Source organism: Papio anubis, chromosome 18 (assembly GCF_008728515.1).
Source record: "Papio anubis isolate 15944 chromosome 18, Panubis1.0, whole genome shotgun sequence".
In the NCBI taxonomy this organism is placed as follows: domain Eukaryota; kingdom Metazoa; phylum Chordata; class Mammalia; order Primates; family Cercopithecidae; genus Papio; species Papio anubis.
The window spans coordinates 15651812-15666019 of record NC_044993.1 but is presented as its reverse complement, the minus strand read 5'-3'; the positions used below and the strand labels follow the sequence as shown (position 1 = coordinate 15666019).

General features: G+C 46.8%; 1 protein-coding gene across 4 annotated transcripts in view; it reads right to left on the bottom strand.

Moving 5' to 3' along the window:
• The window catches only part of PDPR (pyruvate dehydrogenase phosphatase regulatory subunit), a 47764-nt gene that overhangs the window by 23267 nt on the left and 10289 nt on the right, over window positions 1-14208 (bottom strand). The window contains exons 3-8 of one of the 4 annotated variants that reach the window (XM_009198688.3): window positions 9109-9242; window positions 6992-7073; window positions 6735-6898; window positions 5005-5126; window positions 4127-4244; window positions 3239-3388 (exon numbers count right to left, since the gene is read on the bottom strand). In XM_009198688.3, coding sequence (XP_009196952.2) covers window positions 3239-3388; window positions 4127-4244; window positions 5005-5126; window positions 6735-6898; window positions 6992-7073; window positions 9109-9242 — 770 coding nt within the window. Of the gene's footprint in view, window positions 1-3238; window positions 3389-4126; window positions 4245-5004; window positions 5127-6734; window positions 7074-9108; window positions 9245-14208 lie in introns of those variants that run through there. The other 3 variants (XM_017954475.2, XM_017954474.3, XM_017954476.3) reach the window with 3 other exon arrangements.

Below are 14208 nucleotides of genomic sequence, written 5' to 3'. Positions count from 1 at the left end.
ACCATGTTGGCCAGGCTGGTCTCAAACTCCTGACCTCAGGCGATTCACCCGCCTGAGCCTCCCAAAGTGCTGGGATTACAGGCCTTAAAGGCCAGGTGCAGTGGCTCATGCCTGTAATTCCAGCACTTTGAGAGGCTGAGGCAGGTGGATCACTTGAGATCAGGAGTTCAAGACCACCCTGGCCAAATAGTGAAACCCCATCTCTACTAAAAACACAAAAATTGGCTCTGTGTTATGGTGTTATGGTGTGCGCCTGTAATTCCAGCTACCCAGGAGGCTGAGGCAGGAGAACTGCTTGAACCCAGGAGGCGGAGCATGCAGTGAGCTGTGATTGCACCACTGTACTCCAGCCAGGGCAACAGAGTGAGACTCCATCTCAAATGAATGAACGAATACATAAATAAATAAAATTATTTTAAAATTTAATAAAACACTACACTAACAAAACAATTCTGAAAAACAAACCAAAAATAATTCTGGTTTTTTTGTTTGTTTTTTGAGACGGAGTCTTCGCCCAGGCTGGAGTGCAGCGGCGCGATCTAGGCTCACTGCAAGCTCTACCTCCTGGGTTCACGCCATTCTCCTGCCTCAGCCTCCAGAGTAGCTGGGACTACAGGTGCCCGCCACCACGCCCGGCTAATTTTTTGTATTTTTAGTAGAGACGGGGTTTCACCGTGTTAGCCACGATGGTCTCGTGGCTCATGACACACCCGCCTCGGCCTCCCAAAGTGCTGGGATTACAGGCGTGAGCCACCGCACCCAACCAATATTTCTGTTTTCTAAAGAGCACTTCAATTTTATATGAAGTCCTACTGAAAGCAGTCTCCTCCTAAAACCTCAGCAATGATTTTAGATGAATAAAGAATAAGCAGGGGTCAGGCACGGTGGCTCATGCCTGTAATCTCAGCACTTTAGAAGGCCGAGGTGGGCAGATCTCCTGAGGTCAGGAGTTCAAGACCAGCCTGACCAACATGGAGAAACCCCATCTCTACCAAAAATACAAAATTAGTCAGGCATGGTGGCACATGCCTGTAATCCCAGCTAATCAGGAGGCTGAGGCAGGAGAATCACTTGAACCCAGGAGGCAGAGGTTGTGGGGAGCCGAGATCACACCATTGTACTCCAGACTTGGCAACAAGAGTGAAACTCCATCTCAAAAAAATAAAATAAAATAAAAAAGAAGAGCTGGGCACAGTGGCTCACGCCTATAATCCCAGCACTGTGGGAAACCAAGGCAGGCAGATCACTTGGGGCCAGGATTTCAAGACCAGCCTGGCCAACACGGTAAAACCCTGTCTTTACTGAAAATACATAAACTAGCTGGACATGTTGGTGCACGCCTGTAATCCCAGCTACCCAAGAGGCTGAGGCATGAGAATCACTTGAACCTAGGAGGTGGAGGTTGGACTGAGTCAAGATTGTGCCACTGCACTCCAGTCTGGGTGACAGAGCAAGACTCTTATCTCAAAAAAAAAAAAAAAAGGCCAGGGGCAGTGGCTCAAGCCTGTAATCCCAGCACTTTCTGAGGCCAAGGCAAGTGGATCACCTGAGGTCAGGAGTTCAAGACCAGCCTGATCGACATGGCAAAACACCCGTCTCTACTAAAAACACAAAAATTAATTGGGCATGGTGGCAGGTGCTTGTAGTCCCACCTACTCTGAAGACTGAGGCAGGAGAATCACTTGAACCGGGGAGGCAGAGGTTGCAGTGAGCCAAGATCGCGTCACTGCACTTCAACCTCGGCAACAGAGCAAGACTCCATCTCAGAAAAAAAAAAAAAGCAGCTGGATATGATGGCTCATGCCCGTAATCCCAGCACTTTGGGAAGCTGAGGCAGGAGGACTGACTGAGCCCAAGAGTTCGAGACCAGCCTGGGTAACATAGCAAGATCCCATCTCAACAAAAAATTTAAAAATCAGCTGGGCGTGGTGGCAAGCACCTGTAGTCCCACCTACTTGGGAGGCTGATGTGGCAGCATCGCTTGAGCTCCCAAATTTGAGGTTACAGTGAGCTATGATCATGACATGGCACTCCAGCCTAGATGACAGGGCAAGACCCCATCTCACACACACACAAAATGGTAGAGACGACTACACACACACAAAGGGCTAGGCACAGTGGCTCACGTCTATAATCTTAGCACTTTGGGAGGCCAAAGTGAAAGGATCACTTGAGCCTCGGAGTTCGAGATCAGCCTGGGCAACATGGCAAGACCATGTTCTTTTTTTCCTACCAAAAAGAAAAAAATATAAGCTGAGACCAGGAGTTTGGGGCTACAGTGAGCTGTAATTATAATTGTGCAACTGCACTCCAGTCTGAGCCACAGAGCAAGGCTCTGTCTCAAGAAATAAAAAAAAAAAAGTAAAACTAAGAATCAAATAAAATTTAATAAGAATAAGCCAGGCCGGGCGCGGTGGCTCAAGCCTGTAATCCCAGCACTTTGGGAGGCCGAGATGGGCGGATCACGAGGTCGGGAGATCGAGACCATCCTGGCTAACATGGTGAAACCCCGTCTCTACTAAAAAATACAAAAAACTAGCCGGGCGAGGTGGCAGGCGCCTGTAGTCCCAGCTACTCGGGAGGCTGAGGCCGGAGAATGGCGTAAACCCGGGAGGCGGAGCTTGCAGTGAGCTGAGATCCGGCCACTGCACTCCAGCCTGGGCGACAGAGCGAGACTCCGTCTCAAAAAAAAAAAAAAAAAAAAAAAGAATAAGCCAAATGTCCAGTAAACAAGATTTTAGCCCCCTGAATGTGCTACCTAGTAACTTCATCCTTAGACCGGGCAAACTCACCGTCTGTAACCACTGTTGTACCCCATGGCGTTGTTATAATCATTAAACAAGCAACTATTCTTGAAAATACTTTGATAAATATAACATCTTAGACAAATATAAGGCAGTACTGTTGGCCGGGTGCGGTGGCTCAAGCCTGTAATCCCAGCACTCTGGGAGGCCGGACGGGTGGATCACAAGGTCAGGAGATCGAGACCATCCTGGCTAATACGGTGAAACCCCGTCTCTACTAAAAATACAAAAAAAAACTAGCCGGGCGAGGTGGCGGGCGCCTGTAGTCCCAGCTACTCGGGAGGCTGAGGCAGGAGAATGGCGTGAACCCGGGAGGCGGAGCTTGCAGTGAGCTGAGATCCGGCCACTGCACTCCAGCCTGGGCTACAGAGCGAGACTCCGTCTCAAAAAAAAAAAAAAAAAAAGGCAGTACTGTTATAATGTAGTTCACATACCAAAGTGATCCCAGTCTTCCTGTAGATTCTGAATCTCCAGCTGGTTCTTGCCCTCAGTGAAAATTGGTTTCGGGTTCTTCTCAAAGCCCCCAGACAAGATGCCACCCTGCCAGTTCCGAATATAAATTCTTCCATCAGCATCCACAATAGCTGAGGAGGAGAAATGACATGGAGTGGGGAGTGGAAGAAAAAACAAGGGCTTAGAGGCAAGTTAGTTTTCTAAATAGACAGAAAAACCAAACAAAAACACCCATCCCATTAATGGCTTTATTAATGAAAGAACATTCAATGAACACAAACATTCATTAGCTTTAAAATACCTTTTGAGGTCATGGGGGAAGATCCTCCCATTTAGACTTTCAGTGGAGACTGTTTCTCTGATTATCCCTTTCCTAGAAGCTTTGACTAGACCCCACAAACAAACCACATAACTCCCACTGTGCTAAGCGAAAGTTTAACAGAAAGGGGGATTGCAGAGCCCATTCTAGGCATGAAGACCATCAAAAGGATGTGAGAACCCTCTCCTACAGTGCTTGGAACCACTAACTCACCTAAGTCTATTGTTTACCTATGACGTTTCTACAATCTATAGCATTCAAGTCAAAAAGTCAACATGACAGTCCAAATATTCTCAATGACCTCTGTTTAGGACTAAAATTAGCTTGCAAAATGAAAATAAAAACAAAAAAATTTATTAATGGAAATTTTGGCCATCCTTTCATAAAGAGTTAATAAAGAAAAGTCAGAATTGGGTCCACCTCCCTGTAACATGCTCTAGAAATGAAAGACTTTTTCAGACACAGTCTGTCCTTAGCAGAAAGTTTTCCTTTTCAAAGGACAGGATACTGGCAAAGAAACAAGATTTTTTTAAAAAGTGCAAGTCCTCACTTGGTGTGCTGCTCTGCAGAGGGGTCTCCAAGGGGCGAGTCAGGAGGTAGAAGTGTTCGCAGGCATGTAGCGGGATACTAACCGGCTCCTCGTTGGACAGACCCAGCTCGTATGCCCACTACAAATGGACAGGTTTTGTAGGTGGGAAGAGGAACAGAAATACAAATGAGCAAGTTCAGCCTCTTGAGATTAATTCCAAGTGGCTTATGTGTGCTCTTGCTACAGTGTCAAGTGTGGGAAGTCAGCCTGCTTTAGTTCAATTATTTGGATGGGGAGCAATACTACATTTTTTCAGCCGTAGAAATTACTTTGAGATCAAAGGAAGAGATATTTACCAGCTAGTCAAAGGAGCTCATGGGAACCAAAGGAGGTCCTTTCGATAAAATGCCTGGGTTCAACTACAAACCCCAAAGAGCAATCACCAAATGAACTTCACATGGCGAAAGTATTTCTTAGTTCACTTCAGGAACATAGCATGGAAGGCAAGAGCCAATCTGCTCTGAAAGAAGCAGTGTCCTGGAAATTAGTGTCCACATTCCTGACACAATAAAATAGCCTAATAAGTTATTTGCTAGGTTGCAGAATGAAATGTAACACCAAGACCCAGCGCCAAGGATTCACGTCAATGCCTGACCATTTGCTGGCCTTCCTGACCAGGATAGCACCCGTCAGCCTAGTATGGAGGAAGGACAAGGTCACACATGCTTCTATTTCGGACTAAGTATAGGTTTCTGATTTAGAATACCCTACAAGAAACAGTGTAGTTACTGATATCTGTATAATCAATCATAATACTAATCTTACTTCTCTACACCAAAAAAATCTTGAGGACAAACGTTAAATAAGAAAATCAGAGTGCAGCGTTGGTGCTGACCTACCTGGCCGGCACAGTTGACAAAATACTGGCATTCAATCTGTCCTTTATCTGTCTCCACTCCAGTAACTTGACCTTTTTTGACCATTACATGAAGAACAGATGTCCGGTCATAGATCTGAACACCTGTTCCAAGGTAAAGAAAGAGTTGGTGTTTCATCTGATGTACCAGAATGTAGACATCTGCAGCAGGTTCTCCGCCCAAAAGAAACACCGATGTCAAGTCAATGCTTTATTACTTTATTTTATTTTTGAGACGGAATCTTGCTCTGTTGCTACGGGTGGAATGTAGTGGTGCAATCTTGGCTTGCTCTCTGCCTCCTGGATTCAAGTGATTCTCCTGCCTCAGCCTCTCAAGTAGCTGAGAATACAGGCGTGCACCACCATGCCCAGCTAATTTTTGTATTTTTAATAGAGATGGGGTTTTACCATGTTGGTCAGGCTGCTCTTGAACTCCCGGCCTCAGGTGATCCACCTGCCTTGGCCTCCCAAAGTGCTGGGATTACAGGCATGAGACACCACGCCCGGCTCAATGCTTTAAATAAAAAAAAAAAACCCTAGAATCATATCCTGAGACTATGTAAATGGGCCTTGCTCAAGATTGAAAATAGCAAGTCAGTTTAAAAACAGACTTTAGAACACAATAATTAAATTCCAGGAATCACAGACTATGGAGCAGAGAGGAGAGGATGTAAAAAAGGCACCTTGGCCGGGCGCGGTGGCTCAAGCCTGTAATCCCAGCACTTTGGGAGGCCGAGACGGGCGGATCACGAGGTCAGGAGATCGAGACCATCCTGGCTAACACAGTGAAACCTCGTCTCTACTAAAAATACAAAAAAAAAAAAAACTTAGCCGGGCGAGGTCGCAGGCGCCTGTAGTCCCAGCTACTCGGGAGGCTGAGGCAGGAGAATGGCGTGAACCCGGGAGGCGGAGCTTGCCGTGAGCTGAGATCCGGCCACTGCACTCCAGCCTGGGTGACAGAGCGAGACTCCGTCTCAAAAAAAAAAAAAAAGGCACCTTAAGTGGTAACCTGCTCACACCATTGATATGATACCCTGGACACTAGTAAGTTTTTCTCTCATTCAGTGCAACACGGGCTCATGATTTCAGGTGTGGATTAAACTTCCAAGGTGTGTTTTCACCTTGAACTTCTAAGTCCTGTAGGGGAAAAATATTACCTTAAGTCCAAAAGGCATTAATCAGCCGGGCCCAGTGGCTCATGCCTGTAATCCCAGCACTTAGGGAGACCGAGGTGGGTGCATCATCTGAGGTCAGGAGTTCAAGACTAGCCTGGCCAACATGGCGAAACCCCGTCTCTACTAAAAATACACAAAAAAATTAGCCAGGTGTAGTGGCGCACACCTGTAGTCCCATCTAATCAGGAGGCTGAAGCAGGAGGATCACATGAACCCAGGAGGTGAAGGCTGCAGTGAGCCAAGATTGTGCCATTGCACTCCAGCCTGGGAGAAAAGAGAGAAGCTCTGTCTCCAAAAAAGGAGCATTAATTAGCACTAAAAGCAGTTCTTTGGAACTTAAAAAATGTGGCCCTGAGGGAAAACATTTATTAACAGATAAGCAAAATATAAGACACGGTGTTCAAAAAATGGAAGCTGGGTACCCCAAAGAGGATAATCTTTCCAAACTTGAGTTGGTGTAACTGCCTACTGTGAGACACTTCCTTAGGTAACGTCTTCCCTGCTAACCAATCTTAAGAAAATGCAAAAACCTGCTCACCATTTTGGGAGGCTGCACTTGCCAGGGCAAGAGCCACGTCAGCAGAGGACACCACTGCATCCTCGGGAACATGCATGGCCCCCACCAGGTCGTGCACGTTGAGGAGATGGTGAAGTTCGGCCACTTTCTTGGGGGAGATGATCTCAGAAGGGATACCTATGACACTGCCACAGAACACAAGGGACAATGACATTCACAGGCTCTTTGGCAGAGGCCAGTGTGGTAAAGTCAGGCCACGCTTCTAGACTCTTACGTACTTCAGCCTTGAGTTGATGCGCTTCAGGGAGATCAGTCGGTCCTGAGTTTGGGCCAGAAAGATTGAGCCTGTCCTTGTGTAACCTGTAAGAAAAATGAGCCCAAATGAGAAAGATCAGACCAAATGTAGGATGGGAGAGTAGAAAATGCACTAGATTATAGCTTAGAAGACCTGTGATGAATCCTGGGACTGCCACTCAATATCCTTGGGCAGGTAAATCAGCTTCTCTGAGCTTCTTCGGAAAATTTTAAGAACTTCAGATGCGCTAAGGCTCCATGCCCTAACCAAACATTCTCAGCTAACAGTTTTGTGAGGTTGTGAGGATCAAACGAGATTCTAGGCCAGGTGCAGTGGCTCACGCTTGTAATCCCAGCACTTTGGGAGGTTGAGGGGGGCGGATCACCTGAGGTCACTAGCTTGAGACCAGCCTGGCCAGCATGGTGAAACCCTGTCCCTACTAAAAATATAAAAATTAGCTGGGTGTGGTGGTGCATGCCTGTAATCCTAGCTACTGGGGAGGCTGAGGCAGGAGAATTGTTTGAACCCAGCAGGTGGAGGTTGCAGTGGGTCAGAATTGCACCACTGCATTCTAGCCTGGGCGACACAGCAAGATTCTGTCTTTAAAAAAAAAAAAAAAAAGATTTTGGGCAGGGATTCGACCTTGAACCCATCCCTATTCTTCCTTCCTTTTAGGCAATTTCACCCTTTCTCCTCCTAGTCTTGGGGGAGTGTAATCCTTGGCAAAGGCCACTCACAATAACATCAGCTACCAAGGGTCAGATTCTCCCTTCTCCTTCCCCAGTATAGCCAAACAGTGGGCACGTGACCTAAGCTTATCCAATCAGACCCTCCTGAAATAGTCAGTCTTGAGCACATAGGTGAATGGCTAGAGGTCCCCATCTCAAGGGCAGCATCGTCCAGACCAGGCTGCTCCTGTTCTGGCTGAGGGACTGCCTGCGGTGCAGTCCCCACATCCTGGCTTCCAGGTTGCCTCCAGCTGGCAGCCTCCTACCAACTCCACAGGCCCCAAGCTCCTCCCAACAAGCTCTAAGTTGGCCAGTCAATTCCTGTTGTTTGTAATCAACACACCTGATATAGAACCATAATTACACTTGGGCCAATGACAATCCTCCTAAAATGCAATGACTCTTAATTCTTATAAAGAAAAAGTTGAAGCAATTTGGTATCTTCTTTTCTTTTTTTTTTTTTTGAGACAGAGTTTCACTCTGTCGCCCAGGCTGGAGTGCAGTGGCCGGGTTTCAGCTCACTGCAAGCTCCGCCTCCCGGGTTCACGCCATTCTCCTGCCTCAGCCTCCCGAGCAGCTGTGACTACAGGCGCCCGCCACCTCGCCCGGCTAGTTTTTGTATTTTTTAGTAGAGACGGGGTTTCACTGTGTTACCCAGGATGGTCTCGATCTCCTGACCTTGTGATCCGCCCGTCTTGGCCTCCCAAAGTGCTGGGATTACAGGCTTGAGCCACCGCGCCTGGCCAATTTGGTATCTTATTTTCAAAAGAAGTACAGTCAGGATAATTTACATATTTTCTTAATTTATTAGTAGAGGCCAGGCGCGGTGGCTCAAGCCTGTAATTCCAGCACTTTGGGAGGCCGAGACGGGCGGATCACGAGGTCAGGAGATCGAGACCATCCTGGCTAACACGGAGAAACCCCGTCTTTACTAAAAAATACAAAAAACTAGCCGGGGGAGGTGGCGGGCGCCTGTAGGTGGCGGGCGCCTGTAGACCCAGCTGCTCGGGAGGCTGAGGCAGGAGAATGGCGTGAACCCGGGAGGCGGAGCTTGCAGTGAGCTGAGATCCGGCCACTGCACTCCAGCCTGGGTGACACAGCAAGACTCCATCTCAAAAAAAAAAAAAAAAAAAATTTATTAGTAGAGATGGGGTTTCACCGTGTTAGCCAGGATGGTCTCGATCTCCTGACCTCGTGATCCGCCCACCTCAGCCTCCCAAAGTGCTGCGATTATAGGTTTAAGCCACCAAGCCTGGCCAACTCAAGTCTTAATTACCAAAGCAGCAGGCAAACCTGGCAGAGGATCAGATACAGAACTGAATATAACAGTCTCAGGGACAGGCAAAACAGTAAACGGAAGACACTTGCTTACCTGTTTGGATCCCTGTTTCTTGCTCTAACTGATGGTAGAGTTTGTTTGAGTAGTCTGCCATCTTCTGCTCAATGGTCAAGTGCCTGGCGGTGCTCAGGATGCCAGCACAAAACCTCGTAGAGCCAGCAGCCAGCCTGCAGGATGGATGCAAAATGCTATTAGGTACATTGACGTATCTGTGAATACAAGGTCAAAGTTTCTCATTATAGTACTGTTTCTAATACCAAAAGATGGAAACAAGCTGGGCACAGTGGCTCACACTTACAATCCCAGCACTTTGGGAGGCCAAAGTAGGAGGACTGAGGACTGCTTGAGGACAGGGGTTTAAGATCAGCCTGGTCAACACAGGGAGACCCCATCTCTACCAACAACAACAAAATTAGCCAGGCATGGTAGCACATGCCTGCAGTCCCAGCTACTTGGAAGGCTAAGGCCAGAGGAGCCCTTGAGTTCAGAATGTAGAAGCTGCAGTGAGGTATGATCACACCACTGCATTCCAGCTTGGGCAACAAGGTGAGAAAAATGTTCACTGACATGGGACAGATTTAAAATTTTGGATAGTTTAGGCCAGGCACAGTGGCTCATGCCTGTAATCCCAGCACTTTGAGGGGCTGAGGTACGAGGATCACTTGAGGCCAGGAGTTGAAGACTGGCCTGGGCAACATAACCAGACCGTGTCTCTACCAAAAAAATAAAAAATAAATAAAAATAAATAAATAAAAATAAAGGCCAGGTGCTGTGGCTCACGCCTGTAATTCCAGCACTTTGGGATGCCGAGGTGGGTAGATCACAAGGTCAGGAGATTGAGATCATCTTGGCTAACATGGTAAAACCCTGTCTCTACGAAAAATACAAAAAATTAGCTGGGCATGGTGGTGGGCGCCTATAGTCCCAGCTACTCGGGAGGCTGAGGCAGGAGAATGGCGTGAACCCGGGAGGTGGAGCTTGCAGTGAGTCAAGACTGCACCACTGCGCTCCAGCCTGGGCGACACAGCGAGACTCCGCCTCAAAAAAAATAAATAACTAAAAGTTAAAAAAAAATAAAAATAAAAGTTAGCCAGGCTCCCTGGGAGGCTGTGGCAGGAAGATCCTTTGATCCCAAAAGTTTACACCTGCATTGAGCTAGGATTGTGCCACTGCACTTCAGACTAAGCAACAGAGCAAGACTCCATCTCTAAAATAAAATAAAATTTTGGAATTCATCTGTACAATGGAATACTATGCAGCTACAAAAAAAAGAATGAAAAGGTCTTTATGTACCAACATGGAACAATCATAATGAAAAAGCAAGGTGAAGAACAGTGTGTAAGGTATACTCCCACTTATATAAAAAAGGGAAAAAATGTAATAAATGCATATCCATACACACACACACACACAAACCTACCAACACATAATTGCTTACAGAAGTAGAGAATGTAACTAGAACTTAACTTCCCTCCAGAGAGGAAAGCTTTTTGTTAGAAGTGAAGATTGAGGGCTGGGTGCAGTGGCTCACGCCTGTAATCCCAGCACTTTGGGAGGCCGAGACAGGCAGATCACTTGAGGTCAGGAGTTCGAGACCAGCCTGGCCAACATGGCGACACCCCATCTCTACTAAAAATACAAAAATTAGCCGGGCATGGTGGCGGGCACCTGTAATCCCAGCTATTCAGAAGGCTGAAGCAGGAGGATCGCCTGAACCCAGGAGGTGGAGGGTGCAGTAGGATCGCCTGAACACAGGAGGCGGAGGTTTCAGTGAGCTGAGGCTGCACCACTGCGCTACAGCCTGGGTGACAGAGCAACATTCCGTCTCAAAAAAAAAAAAAAGAAGATTGAAAAGGAGTCTTTTTCCTGTACACTCTTTCACATATTTTCTTTCTTTCTTTTTCTTTTTATTTTTTGAGATGCTTTTGCGTTTCGCTATTGTCACCCAGACTGGAGTGCACTGGCACAATCTTGGCTTACTGCAACCTCTGCCTCCTGGGTTCAAGTTGTTCTCCTGCCTCAGCCTCCCGAGTAGCTGGGATTACAGGTACCCGCCATCATGCCCAGATAATTTTTTTTTTTTTTTAAGAGATGGAGTTTCGCTCTTGTCGCCCAGGTTGGAGTGCAATGGCATGATCTCGGCTCACCACAACCTCCACCTCTCAGGTTCAAGCGATTCTCCTGCCTCAGTCCCCCAGGTAGCTAGGATTACAGGCGTGCACCACCATGCCTGGCTAAATGTGTATTTTTAGTAGAGATGGGGTTTTGCCATGTTGGCCAGGCTGGTTTCGAATTCCTGACCTCAGATGATCCACCTGCCTCAGCCTCCCAAAGTGCTGGGATTACAGGCATGAGCCACCGCACCCAGCCTCTTTTACATATTTTCAATTTTGAATCATATAAATACATTGCCTACTCAAAAGTACATAAATTTTACATTGAAAAAAAAGTTCTCTAATTTGTGGTAGCAACAGAAGATAAAGAGCTCCCAAGGACCCAGTTTTGCAAGGGACCCATATGTCAAGAAAGCAGGTGGGGGTTCTAAGGTCATTTTCCCCAAATTATTTATCACTCAGTAAATAAACTACCATCTGTGTCAACATGCCTGTCACTGGAGTTTACTGTATTTACTCTAATAATGATAATTTCCCCGTAAGATTGTCAGCTCCCTGAAGAGATGTTTCTATCATCTTTGTAACTGTGTGGAGCTCCACCCCAGGTGGGAGTTCCATTATCTGGCTGGTGGTCAGCACCTATAGCTCTGGTGATGTCTCTGCTGGGAGAGCACTCCTCGAGCAGCTCTGACAGTGGCTCTTGCCCTTGGGGGTACATTAGAGTTCCCCAGGAAGCTTTTAAAAATACTGATGCCTGGCTCACCCTTAGAGATTCTGGTTTGTTCTGGGGAGAGGTCTGGGCATTGGTAATTGTTAAAAGCTCCCCAGCTGATTCTACTGTGCAGACAGATTTAAGAATCATTGATCTATGAGAACAATAGTGAAGATGGAGAAGAGGAACAATTATAGATAAAGGGGAGTATAAAACCATTTCACAAGTCACTGATAAGGCATAATAATAATTATTACTTTTTGAGACAGTCTCACTCTGTTGCCCAGGCTGGAGGGCAGTGGCACAAACTCGGCTCACTGCAATCTCCGCTTTCCAGGTTCAAGCAATTCTCCTGCCTCAGACTCCTGAGTAGCTGTGATTACAGGCACATGCTACCATGCCCAGCTAATTTTTGCATTTTTAGTAGAGACAGGGTTTTGTCATGTTGTGCAGCCTGGTCTTGAACTCCTGACCTCAGGTGATCCACCCACCTTGGCCTCCCAAAGTCCTGGGATAATAGGCATGAGCCACTGCACTTGGCTGAGGCATAATTTTTTTTTTTTTTTTTGAGACCGAGTCTTGCTCTGTTGCCCAGGCTGGGGTACAATGGCGTGATCTTGGCTCACTGTATCCTCCACCTCCTGGGTTCAAGCAATTCTCCTGCCTCAGCCTCCCAAGCAGCTGGGATTACAGGTGCACACAACCACTCCCAATTAATTTCTGTATTTTTAGTAGAGACAGCATTTCACTATGTTGGCCAAGCTGGTATCGAACTCCTGACCTCAGGTGATCCACTCGCCTTGGCCTCCCAAAAATGAACCTCCCTAGAGTCTTCCACTTACAAACATTTACACTGAAATTAGTTTATCATTTTTTGTGGAAATACCTGATAATTAAATTTGAAAGGATTTCAAAAAATAGGAGACAGACTTTGACATCAAGGAAGCATTATGAGGCCAGGTGTGGTGGCCCAAACCTGTAATCCCAGTACTTTGGGAGGTTGAAGTGGATGGATTACTTGAGCCCAGGAGTTTGAAGCCAGCCTGAACAACATGGTGAAATCACATCTCTACCAAAAATACAAAAAATTAGCCGGGCGTGGTAGCGCATGCCTGTGGTCCCAGCTACTCACAAGGCTATGGTGGGAGGATCACTTGAACCCAGGAGGCAGAGGTTGTAGTGAGCCAAGATTGAACCACAGCACTCCAGCCTGAGTGACAGCGTGAGATCCTGTCTCAAAAACATTAACAAAAACAAAACCCACTTTTGCTCTTAAAAGTATCCACTGCAGGCCACGTGCAGTGGCTCATGCCTATAATCCTAGCATTTGGGAGGCCAAGGCAGGTGGATCAGCTGAGGTCAGGAGTTCAAGACCTGCCTGGCCAACATGGTGAAACCCCAACTCTACTAAAAATACAAAAATTAGCCAGGTGTGGTGGCATGCACCTATAGTCCCAGCTACTTGGGAGCCTGGGGCAGGAGAATCGCTGGAATCCGGGAGGTAGAGGTTGCAGTGAGCCGAGATCATGTCACTGTACTCCAGTCTGGGTGACAGAGCAAGACTCTGTCTCAAAAAAAAAAAAAAAAAAAAAAAGAGTATCCACTGCATAAAATAGAAATCCATGAGTCTAAACTAATGTGTGAGAGTGTGTGTGTGCGTGCGTGTGTGTGTGTGTGTACACAAATATATAACTGAGTAAATAAATGGGGGAGAAGGAAATCTCTTCCTGACAGCAATATGCCAACTATAATAAATGTAGAAGGATGATCAAAAAATCACCATTTGTCGATCATCATGGTAGTGGCTGACTCAGGCAACAGTTGTCAACGGATGCTAAGCCCGGTAGGTGGAGGTCTGATACGAACTGATATGAACAGGATATTGGCATAATCTCAGAATCCATCTCTTCTGATAGGGCACTGGCCCGTTATAAAGGGAGAAAACAGGGTCTCTGTGCTAGAGATGCTTGGAGGACACCAACATAACTGGGTGACCAGGGTTATCACCACCAGAAGTGAGACAGGACAGCTATACATCTTCTGATGTGGTGCACTGCTGAGAGTCCAGCCTAATTTCTGTGGTCTTACTGTCAAAAATGTATGACCTGGTTGTGAGGATGGATGCACAACTCTGTGAACAGAATTCGGCACTTAACAAGAATGAGTGGCATGGTATGCAAATTGTATCTCAATACAGTGCGTTTACAAAAGTCTCTAACCTGAGTCTGATCATAAGACAACAGCCTAGGCTAGGTGTGGTGGCTCACAGCTGTAATCCCAGCACTCTGAGAGGTCAAGATGGGTGGA